General features: G+C 42.3%; 1 protein-coding gene across 1 annotated transcript in view; it reads left to right on the top strand.

Moving 5' to 3' along the window:
- Window positions 1–19861, top strand: part of LOC134346195 (kelch-like protein 1) — a 462134-nt gene that overhangs the window by 352778 nt on the left and 89495 nt on the right. Inside the window, exon 6 of the mRNA XM_063047509.1 lies at window positions 4899–5085. Coding sequence (XP_062903579.1) covers window positions 4899–5085 — 187 coding nt within the window. The remainder of the gene's footprint in view (window positions 1–4898; window positions 5086–19861) is intronic.

The raw sequence follows: 19861 nt of genomic DNA, 5'->3' as shown, positions 1-19861 counted from the left end.
GCCAAATTCACCATCGCGGGCGGGGCCTCCATGCTGGCAGGCTGACCCGTCAATCTCACGACTGGCAACACGATCCCTCCGGCGATGTCATTACCGAGCAAGACTTCCACGTCTTTCATCGGTAATTCGGACCTCACCCCGATCGTGACTAGTCCAGAGACCAGGTTGCTCTGTAAATGTATCTGGTGCAAAGGGACTGACTCTGTCCCTTCCCCAACACCTTTGACCTCTACCTCCCCAGTCTGGGTCTCTGAGCTAAACTCTAATACACTCTTCAGTATTAGTGACTGACACGCTCCCGTGTCTCTCCAGATCCGCACTGGAACTGGTTTTAACCTCTTTTTCACTGACACCAGTCCGGCCGAGATAAACCTCTCGCGCCCTTCCTGGACTTTTTCAGACCTGTCCTTCCCTAGCGGTTCGCTTAACAGCTCAATACAGCCATTCAAAATTTCCGCTTTTCCTTTCCCCGTCTCCTTCCTTGGGGCAAAGCACCTGGACGCAAAGTGTCCGACTTTCCCACAATTATAACAGACGACCCCAGGAGACTTCCTACCAGGCTGCTCCCGGTCTACCTTATCCTTTTCACTAGTCCCCGGCTTACTTTCTGACTTTTCCGGCGGACTCTCCCCGCCGTCCTGACTACCCTTCTGGTAGCCTTTACTCGGGGCAACCTTCATTTTATGCGTCAACGCATACTCATCCGCTAACTTAGCAGTTGCGGCTAACGTGGCTGCCTCTTTCTCATCGAGGTAGGGTCTCATACCCTCAGGGACACAACCTTTAAACTGCTCAATCAGAATCAGTTGCAGCAGTCTGTCATAATCCCCCTCTACCCCTTTCGAGGCGCACCAACGCTCACAATATGTTTGCATCTCACGAGCAAACTCCAAATACGTGCGGTCCCACCGCTTCCTCGCATTCCGGAACCTCTGCCGGTATGCCTCCGGGACCAACTCATAAATCCTGAGGATGGCCTCCTTCACCACCTCATACTTCTGGGCATCTTCCGCGGATAAGGCGGAGTAAGCTTGTTGGGCCTTCCCTTTCAGTACACTCTGAAGTAAGACAACCCACTTATCCCTCGGCCATTCCTGACTTATAGCTACTTTTTCGAAGTGGAGAAAGTACCGATCCACATCGGTATCGTCAAATGGGGGAACCAGCCTAACCTCCTGGGTCGCCCGGAACCCTCCACCTTGGTTCGGCACGAGCCCCTGCTCGGCCCTTATCCTTAACTTTTCCAGCTCAAATTCCCTTTCCCTCTGTTTCTCCTCTCTCTCCAACTGTCTGTCCCTCTCTCTCTCTTCTCTCTCCAACTGTCTGTCCCTCTCTCTCTCTTCTCTCTCCAACTGTCTGTCCCTCTCCTGCCTTTCTAACTCTCTGTCTTTCTCCTGCCTTTCTAACTCTCTCTCTTTCTCCTGCCTTTCTAACTCTCTCTCTTTCTCCTGCCTTTCTAACTGCCGTACCCGGAACTCGTGCTCGAGTCTCAGTTTTTCAAGCTGTACCTGTACCGCGTCTCCAGCAGGTTTTTCAATAGACACCTCCCCCAGCTCACCTTGGGGAAACACACCTTTAGATACATAGTGCTCTACAATAGCTCTGTGTATCTCCTCTCTCCTCATTGTCGACTTCACCTTAGCAAGATTCACCCGTTTTGCCACAGCTATCAATTCCGATTTCCTGGCATCCTCTAATGCCTCCAAGGTCGGCGCCTTTATAAATTCCTCAACCTCCATTTCTGCTGTTTGTCTTTTCTTTCTTTCGGGAATTTTAACCCAATCAATTTACTCCGTCCCAAATTTAGCGTTCAAAATCGCGGACGAGAACCCCACTTATGTTACGTACCCCGTAACTGGGTTGCCAAACCAGCAGAAATGGATCACTCAGTTGGAGTCTGGAGTACTAGAACTAAGAAAGTTTTATTAAAGAAACAAGCAACACAGTAATCGAAAGGATAATAAATGCAACAGTTCAGTGATGATAAACACACATGTGCACAGAATTAAGATAACAGCATCAATCAAGCTCTATCGTTGTCTAGGGGTAAATGACCAATTTCAAAATGACTCAAAGTTCAGTCCAGTTTAGTAGTTCAGTTCGCAGTAATCGTTGTCATGGCGATGGACAAGGTGGGGAAGAGAGACATAGAATAGGAACAACTCATCATTCAGCACAGCTTCACTCACAGACCAGCGAGATGGCTCACAAACAGCATTTGGGCGGGTCCTTGGTGATGTCACCTGAGGTCACCGACTGTGACCCCTCCTCCAGATGCGGTCGATCCTCTGCAGTGAACCCGGCACCCAGGCAAGGGCGGACACACACCGGGTTCCCGCTGATCGTACCTTTCCACCCTGTGCGTTGTCCGGTTCTTCTCACCACTCGTGAGAGGCGCACCGCTTCCAGGGTCTCGTTACCTCGGGTGGCGTGTGTGTCTGTCTTAGCGAACCTGTCCCTTTTTATCCCCCTGCTGGGGTATCGCCTGTCCATCACTTCAAACAGTTCAGGGTTCAAAGGGGGGAGCCGCTCCAGACAGCTCTTCCTCCCACATCCCTTCATTACACATCTCCAGACGCTGCTCCATTGTTCCTTATCTCTCCTTCCCCTGAGGGCAGGTGGCAGACCAACTGCTGATGCCACTGATGCTAGCCCAGGCCAGCAAACATCTTAATTTTATGTGTATTCTCGTAACACCCTATAGTGGTACTATCATACAGGTAGTAATAAGGCAATGTGAATCAAATATAATAAAATTACAATGCTCAGATTTAGGAGAGCAAACTGACAGTCTTTAAAGTGAGCATGGTCTCTGCAGATATAAAGCCATAATAGATCTCTTTTCCTACAGTATTTTCTCTCAGCATTCATTATACTTTGTAAATTTGCTCGTAGCTCACAATCACATGGGTGCAGTACTGTAATGATATACACTCAGTACCCACTTCATTAGGCACAGGAGTGGATCCCGGTGTGGCCTTCTGCTACTGTAGCCTATCAACTTCAACAAAGTATTTGATGTGTTGTTCATTCAGATGTAGCCTCAGGATGGCTCAACTCGCTTTCGTCTAGAGGAAGCAGCCTTCAGCCCCGCCAAACTGGGTAATTAAGTTTGTGTGGATGCTGTGTGATGTACCCCACCCCGCCAAATAACAGACAATACACCATATTAGATTAGATTATGAGGACACGCAGTCCTCTTTTATTGTCATTTAGTAATGCATGCATTAAGAAATGATACAATGTTTTTCCAGAAGGATATCACAGAAGCACATGACAAACCGACTTAAAAACTGACAAAAACCACATAATTATAACATATAGTTACAACAGTGCAAAGCAATACCGTAATTTGATAAGAACAGACCATGGGCACGGTAAAAGTCTCAAAGTCTCTTGAAAGTCCCATCATCTCACGCAGACGGTGAACCTCCGGCTCCGCAAACTTGCCGATGCAGCATCTTGGAAGCACCCGACCACAGTCCAACTCCGAGTCCGTCGGAAAACTTCAAGCCTCCGACCAGCTCTCCAACATCGAGCACCAAGCACCATCTCTGCCGAGCGCTTCGACCCCGACCCCGGCAACAGACAATAGGCAAAGCTGAGGATTAAATGATTACAATTTATAGATATTACTGGAACTATATAATTAATAGAGATAAAATATAAAAGGAAAGTAAAAGGCGCCAAACTTATCAAAGTTCAAGCTCTTCATGCACAAACAGTGGAGCTCTAGTAATGATCCTCTTTTCACCATTTGATCCCCTCTGACCACCTTGACCCGCCGCCTGGAACCAACCATGGTGGTCGACCAGACGCACCACATGAGTCTGTCTTCATCTCCTCTCCTCGCTGAAGACCCTGGATCTCGGACTCCGGCTTGAGGTCCACCCCGTTGGCCAGCTCACAGCATCGCGTCCACTCTCTCTCTCCCTGTTGTGCCTTCTGCCCAAAAACCTGCGCATCACAATAGCTTACAGACGAATAAGAAAGAATAATATCTATCCCAATTGGTTCATTCATACTCTTATCAATAATATAACCCAAACAAGCTGCTAGTGAGAGAACTTCCTCAGCAGTTAACATAACAAAGAAGCCATTTTAATTAGCCTATGCAGTAACATAAAAGAAGAAACCCCTTATACGGAGATGCTGTTCTGCACACCACGCTTGTAACACGTGGTTATTTGAGTTAACTGTCGCCTTCCAGTCAACTTGAACCAGCCTGGCCATTCTCATCTGAGCTCTCTCCTTAACAGGGTTTTTTCACCTACAAAACTACCATTGACTGGATGTTTTTTTTGTTTCCGGCACCATTTTCTTTGAACCTTGTATACTGCTGTGTGTGGAAATTCCAGGACATCAGTAGATTCTGAGATACATAAACCTTCCTGTCTGGCACCAACAATCATTCCACCATCAAAGTCACTTAGGTGACATTTCTTCTCCATTCTGATGTTTGTTCTGACCAGCAGCTGAACCTCTTGACCGTGTCTGTATGCTTCTATGTGTTGAATTGCTGGTACATGATTGACTGATTAGATATTTGTATAAACGAGCAGATGTATAGATGTACCTAATAAAGTGACCATTGAGTGTATATTGCTAGTTAATTCTCTGCATTTCACAGCAAGAAGCATGTCACTATATATAAAATTCAATTTAGTGACAGAAACTTCAAACTTTACATAGTTTTCCATTATCGTCATCATTGGTTTGTTCTTAAGACAATCTATGAAGTAAACTTGAAGTGCTGCTAAAGCCATGTGAGTTTAACTTTTGTTTACAATTGCATCAGAGTTACTTGTAACTTCTTGGACCAATCTTTACTTCATGATACATTTTTGTTACACATAGAGATTAGTGTCTGCATTGTTGTGTTTTTGTTTGTTTTTCAGCTTCTGGCTGACCTAGAAAACAATGTTCTTTTCAAAGATGACCTTGAGTGCCAAAAGCTTATATTGGAAGCCATGAAGTATCATCTGTTGCCAGAACGAAGGCCTCTAATGCAGAGTCCAAGGACTAGGCCTCGGAAGTCTACAGTAGGAGCTCTGTATGCAGTTGGAGGAATGGATGCAAATAAAGGTAAGCTTTTCTGTGCAGTTTTGGATGTTAGAGCAAAAGAAATTGTTCCTCTTTTGTGCTTATGTGTTGAACTCTGATTCAGTCTTCACTCAAACTGAATTTCAATGCAGAAACTAACCCACATATATTAACATATCACAAGCTAAGTACGTTAGATAAAGGCTGGGCTTCAGTCCCGATCTGTCCCTAATTAAATGCTGGAAGCTATTATCAAGAATAATTAGTGAATAAATTTTAACATTTTATGTTTGAAATAGGTGCCTGGAATGGACTACCTGGAGTATTGGTTGAAGCAGTACAACAGAGGTGTTTAAGAGGCCTTTAAGTAGACATGTAAATATGCAGGAAATGGAGGGATGTGAATTATGAATAGGCAGAAGAGATTTTGTTTAATTTAGCATATCATTGAACACAGGCATCATGGGTCGGAGGCCCTGTCCTTCCTGTTCCTATGCTGTGCTGTTCTGTATTCTAAAGCACAAGGAAAGTTCCTTGGCCCAAGTACCCGATAAGAGTACTTAGAAAGACCAATCATATTTAGATAGCTATAAACGGGTTGAAATATTCATGAGCTCAGGCAGCTCTGTGGGGAGAGAAACAGAGTTAATATTTCATATTGATGACTTTTTATCAGGACAGAAAAAAAGTCAGAACAGACAGTGGGATGGAGAGAACAAAATGGAAAGTCTAAGATAGTGTGAAAGACAGGAGAGATTAAATGTAAAGGGAAACTGGTGACAGTGGAATAAGACAAAAAACGATGCATCCAGAAGAGATTTAAATGGAACACCATATTAATTACTGAAAGGTGATCAACCCAAACTATGTAACCTTCTTCATCCACTACTGATGCTGCCTGGCCCATTGAGTGTTTTTGGGATTTTGTGTTTTTATTTCAAATTTTCAACATTATCAGTATTGTCATTTCCTTTCCAGCTTTGGATAACATTCTTCTGCATTGCTATCAGCACTTAACCTAAATGGAACATTAACTGCAAAGTCCAGTTCAAATTTTACCCAGAGTAAACTACTATCCCTGAGTTAAATTAATTTATAATAAGAATTAGTAGGCACTATTCATATTAAAGTCTCTGATGTTTTCCTAGCTTTGGGTAAGTACCAAGTGACGCCAGTATTCAAGCAGTACACATTTCTGCCTATATCATATAAAGTTGAGCTTACTTCCACCAGGGGAACAGCAAATAATGCCTCAGCTTTCATTGGTATTTAAGGTGACAGCCTGCTGATAGTCTCAGGCCTGCAGAAGCTGCTGACAGTAATAAACTGAGCTCTATACATACTGCCAAGTTGATCTCTACCACTGGCAGCATCTGTGTGAGGTACCAACTCACAGTGCTGACTGTGCAGCTTAAGAACTGACCCCAGGCTGTTCAGACACTTGCAAAAACCTGGCAAAGCTAATATGAAGTGCTCCTCGTATCATGTACACTCAGTGGCCACTTTATTAGGTACCTCCTGTATCTAATAAAATGACCGCTGAGTGTATGCTTACGGTCTTCTGCTGCTGTTGCTCATCTACTTCAAGGCTGTGCACTCAGAGACGTTCTTCTGCACATCTCTTTTGTTGTGTGTGGTTATTTGAGTTACTGTTGCCTCCTGTCAGCTTGAACCAGTCTGGCCATTCTCCTCTGACCACTCTCATTAACAAAGCATTTTGCCCACAGGACTGCCCCTCACTGGATTTTTTTCTTTGTTTTTTTGCACAATTCTTTGTAAACTCTAGGAACTGTTGTGTGTGAAAAGCCCAGGACATCAGCATTTTCTGATATAGTCAAAGCACCTCGTCAGTTACCAAGAATCACTCCACATTCAAATTCAATTAGATGACATTTCTTCCCTATTCTGAAGTTTGATCTGAACAACAACTGAGCCTTTTGACCACGTTTGCATGCTTTTATGCATTGAGTTCTTGCCACATGATTGGCTGATTTAATATTTGCATTAATAAGCAGGTGTACAAGTGTACCTAATAAAATGTCAATTGAGTGTATTTCCTGAGATACTAATTCAATGGTTGCTTTAAACAATGATACTCCTAGCATGTCAAGCCTCTTGGGGAAGGTAAAAGGTTTCAGGGTAGGTGTCAAAGAGGTGCCCATCTGAGCAAAGCCAATGCTGTCAGTCTCCAGAAGATATACATTTTGCCTGGATCTCTTCTGTAAGTGTTTCAACAGGCTCAAGTTTTCCAAGCTGAGTTTTATGAAGTTCAATTGTGAAATTTCTTCCTGTACTACTGTTCTAAAATCATGGGAGGAGATAACTACTGTTGTCTTCCCAGGAGTGTGAGGACACTTCAGGGGAAGACAGCAGTAGTCATCTCTTCCCATGATTTTAGAGCCGTGGACAAGATATACCTCATAGCTTAAACCTCATAAATCAGTAAATGCTGCCAACGGTGAGGGGGGTTGTTAATGAACTAGACTGTGACCACTACGCTCTGCAATCATTTGCATTCCTGTGCATTGAAATTGTCCTGTTATTCATGATACATCCAGTCAGGACACCTTCAACAGTGCATCTGTGGAGGTTAGAGTATTCAATGACAAGCCAAATCCACATTAGCATCAAAACTGATGGCATTTCACCCCGAGTCCCTTTTTGTCCTGATGAAGGGTCTCAGCCTGAAATGTCAGCTGTTTATTCCTCTCCATAGATGTGGATTGATCTGCTGAGTTCTTCCAGTATTTGGCATGTGTTGCTCTGGATTTCCAGCATCTATAGAATCTCTTGTGGTTAAGAAAGTTGAGATATTCACGTGTCTTCTTTGTGATAGCACATACATTTGGTTATGAAATATCCTGATACTGTTTCACCTTTTTTCGCCAAATTCACAACTTTATGCTGACAGAATTTAACATACAGCTTAACAATAAAAAGATTTAATATACCAAAAATTAATCAATTTTACCTTCAAAATGTTCAAAGTATATTTACTATCAAAGTACATATATGTCACCATATACAACCCTGAGATTCATTTTCTTGTGGGCATACTCAATAAATCCAAAAACCATGACAGAATCAATGAGATACTATAGAACCTCACTATAGGAAGGATGTAGAAGCATTGGAAAGGGTACAGAGGAGATTTATCAGGATGCTGCCTGGTTTAGAGAGTATGGATTATTATCAGAGATTAAAGGAGCTAGGGCTTTACTCTTTGGAGAGAAGGAGGATGAGAGGAGACATGATAGAGGTATACAAGATATTAAGAGGAATAGATAGACTGGATAGCCAGCGCCTCTTCCTCAGGGCACCACTGCTTAATACAAGAGGACATGGCTAGTAGGTAAGGGGTGGGAATTTCAAAGGGGATATTAGAGGAAGGTTTTTTCACTCAGAGTGGTTGGTGCATGGAACGCACTGCCTGAGTCAGTGGTGGAGGCAGATACACTCGTGAAATTTAAGAGACTACTAGACAGGTATATGGAGGAATTTAAGGTGGGGGGTTATATGGGAGGCAGTGTTTGAGGGTCAGCACAATGTTGTGGGCCGAAAGGCCTGTAATGTGCTGTACTATTCTATGTTCTATGTTCTACATCGACCATAGTCATAGTCATATTTATTGATCCCAGGGGAAATTGGTTTTCGTTACAGTTGCACCATAAATAATAAATAGTAATAGAAACATAAATAGTTAAATAGTAATATGTAAATTATGCCAGTAAATTATGAATAAGTCCAGGACCAGCCGATTGGCTCAGGGTGTCTGACCCTCCAAGGGAGGAGTTGTAAAGTTTGATGGCCACAGGCAGGAACGACTTCCTATGACGCTCTGTGCTGCATCTCGGTGGAATGAGTCTCTGGCTGAATGTACTCCTGTGCCCTCCCAGTACATTATGTAGTGGATGGGAGACAGTGACCAAGATGGCATGCAACTTAGACAGCATCCTCTTTTCAGACACCACCGTGAGAGAGTCCAGTTCCATCCCCACAACATCACTGGCCTTACAAATGAGTTTGTTGATTCTGTTGGTGTCTGCTACCCTCAGCCTGCTGCCCCAGCACACAACAGTAAACATGATAGCACTGGCCACCACAGACTCGTAGAACATCCTCAGCATCACCGGCAGATGTTAAAGGACCTCAGTCTCCTCAGGAAATAGAGACGGCTCTGACCCTTCTTGTAGACAGCCTCAGTGTTCTTTGACCAATCCAGTTTATTGTCAATTCATATCCCCAGGTATTTGTAATCCTCCACCATGTCCACACTGACCCCCTGGATGGAAACAGGGGTCACCGGTACCTTAGCTCTCCTCAGGTCTACCACCAGCTCCTTAGTCTTTTTCACATTAAGCTGCAAATAATTCTGCTCACGCCATGTGACAAAGTTTCCTATCGTAGCCCTGTACTCAACCTCATCTCCCTTGCTGATGCATCCAGCTATGGCAGAGTCATCAGAAAACTTCTGAAGATGACAAGACTCTGTGCAGTAGTTGAAGTCCGAGGTGTAAATGGTGAAGAGAAAGGGAGACAAGACAGTCCCCTGTGGAGCACCAGTGCTGCTGATCACTCTGTCGGACACACAGTGTTGCAAGCACACGTACTGTGGTCTGCCAGTCAGGTAATCAAGAATCCATGACACCAGGAAAGCATCCACCTGCATCGCTGTCAGCTTCTCCCCCAGCAGAGCAGGGCAGATGGTGTTGAACACACTGGAGAAGTCAAAAAACATGATCCTCACAGTGCTCACTGGCTTGTCCAGGTGGGCGTAGACACAGTTCAGCAGGTAGACGATGGCATCCTCAACTCCTAGTCGGGGCTGGTAGGCGAACTGGAGGGGATCTAAGTGTGGCCTGACCATAGGCCGGAGCAGCTCCAGAACAAGTCTCTCCGGGGTCTTCATGATGTGTGAGGTCAATGCCACCAGTCTGTAGTCATTGAGGCCATTGGGGCGTGGCGTCTTCGGCACAGGGACGAGGCAGGGCGTCTTCCACAATACAGGAACCCTCTGGAGCCTCAGGCTCAGGTTGAAGACCTGGCGAAGTACCCCACATAGCTGAGGGGCACAGGCTTTGAGCACCCTGGTACTGACACCATTCGGTCCTGCAGCCTTGCTTGGGTTGAGACGTTTCAGCTGTCTTCTCACCTGTTCAGCTGTGAAGCTCACCGTGGTGGTTTTGTGTGGGGAGGGGGTATAGTCATGAGAGCAGGGTGGGGTACTGTGAGGAGGGGTAGGAGGGGAGAATGGAATATGTGTTGGTTGGGGGCTGACAACAGATGGCTCATGTGGGGGATGGGCAGGGGCCACAATGTCAAATCTGTTAAAGAACACCAGTGTGAAAAAGGCAACAAACTGTGCAAATACAAAAACAAATGACAAATAATCATAGTAATAATAAATAAGCAATAAATATTGAGAACATGAGATGAAGAGTTCTTTAAAATGTGTCCATAGTGTGGTAGGAACGTTTCAGTGTTCAGCTGATTGAAGTTGAGTGAAGTTATCCCCTTTGGTTCAAGAGCCTGATGGTTGAGGGGTAGTCACTCTTCCTGAACCTGGTAGTGTGAACCCTGAGGCTCCTATACCTTCCTCCTGATGGCAACAGCAAAAAGAGAGCATGAGGTGGGTGGTGGGCGTCCCTGATGATGGACGCTGCTTTCCTATGATAATGCTTGGTGCAGATGTGCTCAGTGGTGGGGAGCACTTTGCCCATGATTGACTGGGCCATATCCGTTACCTTCTGTAGGATTTTCCATTGAAGTTATTTTCATATCAGGCCATGACGCAGCCAGTCAATGTGCTCTTGACTACACGTTAATAGAAGTTTGTCAAAGTTTTAGATGTCATACCAAATCTTTGCAAGCTGAGGAGGTAGAGACATTGTGGTGCTTTGTTTTTCACTTAAGGGCTGGGCCCAGGACAGATCCTCTGAAATGATAACACCGAGGAATTTAAAGTTGTTGACCCTCTCCACCTCTCATCTTCTGATGAGGACTGGCTCATGGACCTCTGGTTTCCTCCTCCTGAAGTCAATAATCAGCTCCTTGCTCTTGCTGACATTGAGTAAGAGGTTGTTGCTGTGACACTCCTAGCCAGATTTTCGATCTCCCTCCTATAAGCTGATGCGTTACCTCCTTTGATTCAGCTAGCAGCAGTGGTGTCAACACCAGGCTTGAATCTGGCATTGGAGTTATGCTTAGCCACACCATCATGTGTAAAATGAGTTGATCAGGGGCTAAGTATGCAACCTTATGATGCACCAATGCTGATGGAGATGTTTTTGCCAATCCAAACTGAATGGGGTCTGCAGGTGAGGGAATCGAGGATCCAATTGCACAAGAGTTATTGAGACCAAGGTCTTGAAACATTGATTAGTTTTGAGGGGGTGATAGTATTGATGCCTGAGCTGTTGTCAATAAAGGGCATCCTGATGTATGCATCTTCGCTATCCAGATGTTCAAAGGTTGAGTGAAGATCCAATGAAATGGCATCTGCTGTGAACCTGTTGCTCCGGTAGGCAAATTGGAGTGGATCCACGTCACTTCTCAGGCAGGAGTTGATATGTTGCATCACATAAGAACATAAGAAATAGGAGTAGGAGTAGGCCATTCGGCCCATTGAGCCTTCCCGCCCCCCCCATCCAATAAGATCATGGCGGATCTGTCCGTAAACTCAGTTCTGAAAAGACTTCACCACTGTGGATGTGGGAGGAGGTTCACAAGGAGGATTCCAGGAATGAAAGGGTTATCATACGAGGAACGTTTGATGGCTCTGGGTCTGTACTTGCTGAAGTTTTTACTCTGAGTCTGTACTTGCTGAATGAAAGGATTATCATACGAGGAACATTTGATGACTCTCGGTCTGTACTTGCTGAAGTTTAAAAGGATGAGGACGGATCTCATTGAAATGTTTTGAATATTGAAAGGCTTGGACAGAGTAGATGTGGAAATGATGTTTTCCATGGTAGGAGAGTCACAGCCTTAGGATGGAGGGGTGTCCATTCAAAACAGAGATGTGAAGAAATTTCTTTAGCTAGAGGGAGGTGAATTTGTGGAATTTATTGCCACATATAGCTGTGGAGGCCAGGTCATTGGGTGTATTTAAGGCTGAGATTGATAGGTTTTTGTTTGAACATGGCATCAAAGGTTGCAGGGAGCTGGAAAATGGGGTTGCGGAGGAAAAACAAAGGATCAGCCATGATTGAATGGCGAAGCAGGCTCGATAGGCCAAATGGCCTAATTCTGCTCCTGTGTCTTATGGTCTTATGAGGTTTACTGGACAATCGTCATTGAGGCAGTTTATCACATTCTTAGGCATGTGTATAATTGAAACCTGCTTGAAGCTACTTGGGTACCTCTGTCTACTGAAGCGAGCGGTTAAAGATCTCAGTGAAAACTTCGCCCAGTTGATCAGCACTGGTCTTTAGTACTTGGCCTTGTACTCCATCTGGGCTGGATGCTTTCTTTGGGTTCACCCTCCTAAAGGAAAAACTCTAAAACACTCTAAAAAAAAATGTCAGGAAACAGCTTGCACACTTATTTACTGCAGCAGCATCAATTGCTATGCTTAAAGCTCACTTGCTTCTAACACTACATCAAACATGTAGCCGTGGTTCAAAGTCAATAAACAGAAATGACCTGCGAGAACTGATACATAAACAAAATGGCTTGCATCTTGTTACCAATTGCAGGCCAAAGGCAAAAAAAAATATTTAATGATGGAATCAAATTTCATTGCCTCTTTTGTAAACTATTCTTATGTGACTGAATTTATGCAGCAGTTAAATGTGTATTCATAAAGACGATTATAAATGTACGATTCAGCTGATCACTGGTTTATAGTGAAATGAATAATACATTGGATTCACTTCCCAACTGATGGCAGATTTAATGAATATAAATGAAAATTCTGACAAAAGATGCATTAAAATGTTTACCAAGGACAGTGAGAGTAGGTGAAAAGATGGGGTCAAAACAGTGCTCACCAATGTCGGAAGCACTGAGTTGCTACACAGCATTCTGCACAGGCTCTTGGCAATGAAAGATAATGTGACTAAGGGATAAACTATAGATTTACAGTCCTGTGCAGGAGTCTTTAGTGCATGTATATAGCTATGGCACTTAAGACTTTTGCACCATACTGTATTTGTCAGCAAGGAGCAGAGAGTGAGTTTGTAAGTCAGGCCGGAGCAAAGGATGGCGAGGGTGGAACTCCATGGGAGAGGTGTGTTACAGGTGGCAGAGAAGGAATGCTGGGGGGATATTTCAGGTGCAGACGCATTCAGCCCTGAGACACCAGGCAGGATCATTTGATTCCAAATATTTGGTTTATTGATCATTACAGAATGTCTCTCTGGTGCTCCCCTCTCCCTTCCCCTTCCCCTTTTCCCAACCATGATTCCCATCTCCCTGCCCCCTTCCCTCTCTCAGTTCACAATAGAGATCCATATCAGAATTAGCTTTATCATCTGTCACATACCCTGTGACGGGTTAAAGAACCAGCAGAAATGGAAAACACTTTGGAGTCCAGTATTGCTATTAACTAATAATATTTATTCGTAACTACGCAATACAGCAATATAAAATCAGATATATAAAACAGGTTAGCAATTATTTTATATATATGTGGAATTGCATGAAAATCAAGTTTCTTCAAGTCCAGGGGTAAATAGATAGTCTTACGATAATGAGTAAAGTTCAGTTCAGTTCGTGGTGTTGAGTTAAGTAGTGGTGGAGAGAGAGACAGGGAGAGATTTGAATCTTTAGATGAGCTGACGCCGTTGATCTTCCTGTTGTCATCCGAAATCCCTTAGAAGTCGCCGACTGTGACCACAACAAAGTGGACTGTTTTTCTGTGGTGGAATCATTAACCCAGGCAAGGGTTGGAACATGGACAAATACCCACCGGACAATCCCTTTTCTCAGTGCAAGAGCCACTGATCGATCCGCCAGAAACTCACTTTTTCTGTGGGCACAACAAAGCTCATTCAGTGTTCAAAAACATGTGCTATAGGTCTATCAATCTGACCTCCTATTTATCTCACCATACTGAGTACCAACTGTCTCTCAAATAACTCCTCCCACCTCTGTCTGTGTAAGAGTGTACTAGCAGGCAAATGTCCTTGGAGAAAGTATAAACATACTCCAGAGAAAATATTACATCGATTGTCCATCAAATAACACCGCCCTCGGTCACCATAGCGACTTACGAGCTGCTCAGTGCCCTCTCTCTCCAACTCAGCAGAAATCCAAAAGTTCTTCGTGCCTTAAAGTGACAGTCCACAGGAAATATGAACCTTAGGGGTTCATAACACCATCTCAAAGCAGTCTTTGTCTCTCTCTCTCTCTTTCTTTCTCTCTCTCTTAAAAACAAGATGTCAGTGTTAAATAACTCTCTCTCTCTCTCTCTCTCTCTTTTCAAAAGCACAGTTCATAGGGATAATTCAGGACAGTTCATAAGGGTAATTTAGGACCCCGTCACACATCACTTACATATGTCATGAATTTTTTTTTGTGGCAGTAGTACAGTGAAATACATAAAATTACTACAGTACTGTGCAAAAGTCTTAGGCACCCTAGCTATATATATGGTGAAGACTTTTGCATAGTACCGTAGATCAGATCAGATTGCTTCAGAATAGGATTTTTCCTTATAATTTTTAGAAGTCACGTACCCTGACTGTGTTAAAATAGTGTCCAGAAGAATAATACAGAAAGTGAGGGTTTTAAGGCTATCGGTCAGAAATAATGTAATTCAATATTCTCTGGATTGGAAAGATAGCCCTCAACAAATACTTGCAAGGAAGGCAGTGGGTGTTCTCTTGTCTCTTGGCTATTTTTTATCCCTGAATCAACATGAAGAATTCTCTGTTCATGTCTTAAAGTAGAGTAACACTTTATTAACAGTGAGGATACCATGGAATCTCTTGTACAGTTGAATGCAGTAACAAACAACCTGCTGGAACAACTCAACGTGTTCAGAAGAAAGGAAATATGAACATTTTGCGTTGCACTTCATCCACCTCCCCCCACCCACCCCACAGAGATACTGCTGACCTACTGAGTTCCTTGATCAGATTGTTTGTTGCTGCTAGCATCTGCAGTCTTTTGTGTCTCCAGTTGAAATAGCATTTGCTTTAACAAATTTTATTCTGCACGCTCTTAGAAGGCACATTTGGGTGGTGAAGGATGATGGGAAGTGTTCTGTCACATCTAGGAACATATTCTGTCTTCCTGAACTTCATCGACATGTTTCCCCAAAGTGGCTCGATTAAGTATAAGTTGAATATCTTGTATAATTTGGTCCACTGGTTTAACATTCATAAAATCAATGAGCCCAGCAAGCATGAAAAGTTATTCTGCTGTTAATCAATATAAAAATGAAATGCCAAAGATGATTGCTGACATAATTTATTAATATGGTGACAAATTCTGAAGATTCATGTGAATTTTGCTGACATTTTCTTTACCTTAGCTACACCAAAGATTGACATGCCTGCTTGAAGTTTTACATTACAGTTCTAAAACAAAAAGGACATTTTGTGCTGTTCTATGTGCTACAGGAAGGATGTAGTAGCAACCGAGAGAATACAGTAGATTCAGCAGAATGTTGCCCAAAATGAGGAGCTGTGATTATAAGAAAAATAATGGTGAGGATGTTTTCTATAGTGGAGGAGACTAGAGAGTGCAGTCCTCAAAATACAAGGATATCCCTTTCAAACAGAAATGAGGAGGAATTTCTTTAGCCAGAGGATTATGAATCTGTGGAGGCCAAGTCATTCTGGTATATTTAAAGCAAGGGTTAATAGGTTCTTGATTTGTAAGGACATCGTAGATTACAGGGAAAAGGCAGGAGAAAGAGATTGAAAGGAAGAATAAATGAGCAGTGATAGGCTAAGTAGCCTCATTCTACTCCTCTGTCGTGTGGTTTAATAGTCTAAATATTTTGCTTGGCTGTGTTTATTCTCACTGGTAATATAGATACAATAGATTGCTAGAGTTTATTCTCTGCAAGTTTGGGGAGTCTATGCCTAGGGAGCACAAGTTCAAGGTGAGTGGAGAGAAATTTACAAGATCTGAGGGTTAAGATTTTTCACACAGAAGGAGGTGAATTTCTGGAACAAACTGCCCGAGGAAGCAGTGGAGACAGCTACAATTGTAGTATTTGAAAGGCAATTAAATAGGTACTTGGATAGGAAAGGCGTAGAGAAATTTGGGCTGAATGTACAAGTGGGATTAGTGTGACTAAGTATGCCAGCTGACATGAGCAAGCTGGGTTGAAAGAGTCTATTTCCGTGCTACATGATTCCATAGAAACACCAATATACCTCCAAGCTGATTCCAGACCAAAACTATTTTAATTGCAGAAGACTGAGAGATGAACCCATTGAAATTCAAAAGATTTAGCGAATGTGCTGCTGATGAGAGAATCTGGAATAAAGTAATATAAATTCAGAAGAAGAGGATATCTATTTCATAATCAAAATCAGGTTTATTATCATGAAATTTGTTGTTTTGCAGCAGCAGTATCGTTGCAAAAATAAAGATTACTGTACACTCAGTATAGACCATCAACTGCAAGAAGACCAAATGTATGATTGTCATAAAGAAGAAAGAAGTACAGAAATGCAAACTGAAAGTGGGCCACAAAACAATTAAATAAACATAGAAGTTTAATTACTTAAGGATCTTAATAATATCTGATGGTAGGGCCGATGTTGAAATTAGAAGAAGGATTATGATTGCTAAATGCATGTTCAAGTGTTTCAGCAAGATACTAAAGAATAACATAATTCTATTGGAGTGGAATTCAGAATGTTGCAGTGCTATGTTCATTCCACACTAACATTTGGAAGTGAATGTTGAACAACTCCAAAGCAAAGTGAGGGAAGACTTGAAGCTGCAGAAATATGTTTTTTGAAAAGGATGATCAAAATATCGTGGAAAGACAGGATAGCAAATCAAGAGTTGTTGCAAAAAGCCGGTATAAGAAGAGAGCTGATATCATCAATCAGAAAATGGCAGTTGGAATTTCAGGGACATATACTGAGGTAAGAGAAGCTCGAGCATCTTGCAGGGAAAGGAAAAACTGATGGAAGAAAAAGTCATGGTTGACAGCACATGACATACATGAGTTGCATCAAGGAATGGACAGGCAAACTTTTTGAAGAGCTTATTAGAGCTTCTCAGATTTAAGATAGCTGGAAGACCATGATCGCCCACGTGATATGACATGGCACATAATGATAATGATGATACACTCAGTGGCCACTTTATTTCGTACACCTGTGCACCTTGTTAATGCAAATGTGTAATCAGTGAATCAGGTGGCACCACCTTATGCATAAAAGCTTGCAAGCATGGTCAAGAGGTTCAGTTGTTATTCAAACAAAAACCAGACTAGGCAAAAAATGAGGTCTAAGTGACTTTCACTGTGGAATGATTGTTAGTGCCTGACAAGGAGGGTTGAGTTTCTCAGAAACTACTGATCTCCTGGGGTTTTGTCACACAACTATCTCTGGAATTTACAAAGAATCATCATCAGGTGCCATGCCCAGTTTGAGCATTGATTGCCATGGCCCACACACTCCTGTTTCGGGTCAAGTGGATCAGTTCATTGGTACTCATTTCCATTTCTCTGGCTGCTGTCTCCATCATCATTTGTCTTTGTCTTCCTCTTGCTTTCTTCCCTTCAATCTTTCCCATAATTACCGTGCATTCTAACTCCTCTTTCCTAATCTTCCTCCATAATTGCAATTAACACAATGTCATCTGCATATCTGAAATTATTAATGTTTTCACCACCAACTTTGATTCCCAAGATGTCTCTTATTTTTTGTAATATTGTTTCACTGTACACATTAAATAAATCAGGGGAGAAAACACACCCTTGTCTAACGCCTCTCTTGATTTTCGTAAACTGACTCACTTCTCCATCTATTCTTACAGCGGCAGTTTGTTCCCAGTACAGATTTCAGATTTCTGATTAGGCAGAGGTCTTTTGAATCTAGATCTAGAGTTTTCTGTAATATTTCAAATAACTTATTGTGCTTCACTTTATCAAATGCTTTTGTGTAGTCGATAAAACAAACAACTCTTTTTGCACTTGAATATCTCGTTCTGATAGTATCCTTAACATCAATATTGTGTTTCTTGTTCCTTTATCTTTCACAAAACCACATTGTTCTTTGCCTATTTCAGCTTGTATCTTACTTTTAGCTCTTGTCATCAAAATTCTTAGAATTATCTTGGTGGTATGACTCATTAAACTTATGGTCCTATGTAATTCACATTCTATTGCTCCAGCTTTCTTAGGAAGAGTGATAAATACTGATTTTTTCATCTCTTCTGGTATTATTCCAATCTCATAAATGTCATTGATTAAATCAGTAAGTTTTTCAATTCCATAATCTTCAAGGGCAATAATTTGTTCTATTACTAATTCATCAGGACTTGCTGCCTTTCATTTCTCCATCTTATTTATTTACAAAGAATACAAAAAAACATTCAGTGAGTGGCACTTCTACTGTATTGATGAAAATGTCTTGTTAATGAGAGGGTTCAGAGGCGAATGTTCAGACTGGTTCAAGCAGACAGGAAGGCAAAAGTAACACAAATGACCATGCCTTACAACAGCTTTTATTTATATTTATTTGGAGATACAGTGCAGAACAGGCCTTTTCGGACAATTTCCAATGACCAGTTAGATTACTAACCCGTACCTCTTTGGAATGTGGGGAAAAAACTAGACCACCTGGATGGAAATCTACGTGTTTACTGGAAGGAATGTAAAAACTCCTTACAGACTTTGTCAGAATTTAACTCCAAACTCTGACGTCCTGAGCTGTAGTAGCTTTGTGCCAACCTCTACAATACTGCTGTGTGCAGAAAAGCATTGCAGAATGCACCACACATCGAACCCTGAAGTGGATGGGGCGACAGCAGCAAAAAATCGTGAACATACTCAGTGGCCACTTGATTATTTACATGAGATACCTAATTATGTGACCATCGAGTGTATATCATTTTGCCAAAACTGTGAATCCACCATTAAGTTAATTTCTAATGAAGGAACTCATCAGCTAATTTGTGTAAAGCGATAATGTTATTGATTTTTAGTGATAGTGACATGAGAGAACTTATCATTAGCCCAGAAAAGCAGGGATAACTTCCCTACCCTTCTGCTAAATTGTGCCTTGGGATCTCTTACATTCTACAGAGAGATCAAAGAGTGTTGGAGTTCAATCTATATTCTAAAGTCTGGCGTATCAGTGCAACACATCATTAGTTGTCCCATAAGCAGAAGTGAAGAAGGTAAAAATGACTGGTAATCAGATGTACAATATAATTATTCGGGATGCTCAAATTTGTTTCTTGACTCCGTGAAGTATCTTGCATCATTACTGATGTTTCTTTAATTTTACTCACCCATAGGATGTGTGCCTACAGAGAGCCAGTTGGCTTCAATTGCTAAAATGAGCAAGCCTTGCAGGGTAAAAAGCAAAGATAGAAAACAGATATAGTTATTCTTCCTAGTCAGCAGGTTAAAGAAACCCTCTAGGCTACATCTTCAATGACAAAATAGATAAAAGACACAACATTGTTGAGACTGAACCAGACAGAATAAACAATCCCCAGCCTTGAATCCTGATTTCCGCTGACAAACCTGGGGGATTCTAGTCACACCTGTACATTGGGTCCTGTAACAAAGCAAAGAATAAAAGTAAACAATTTTTTTGTTCTTTGTTTATTATCCAGTGACCTACAGATAAAGCATAGAAAGTAAAAGCAGTTTTGCTTCTAGCATTCTTCA

Source organism: Mobula hypostoma, chromosome 5, assembly GCF_963921235.1.
Source record: "Mobula hypostoma chromosome 5, sMobHyp1.1, whole genome shotgun sequence".
Lineage (NCBI taxonomy): Eukaryota > Metazoa > Chordata > Chondrichthyes > Myliobatiformes > Myliobatidae > Mobula > Mobula hypostoma.
Note: the sequence above shows the minus strand (reverse complement) of the source record. Positions and strands in the feature narration are given on the sequence as shown.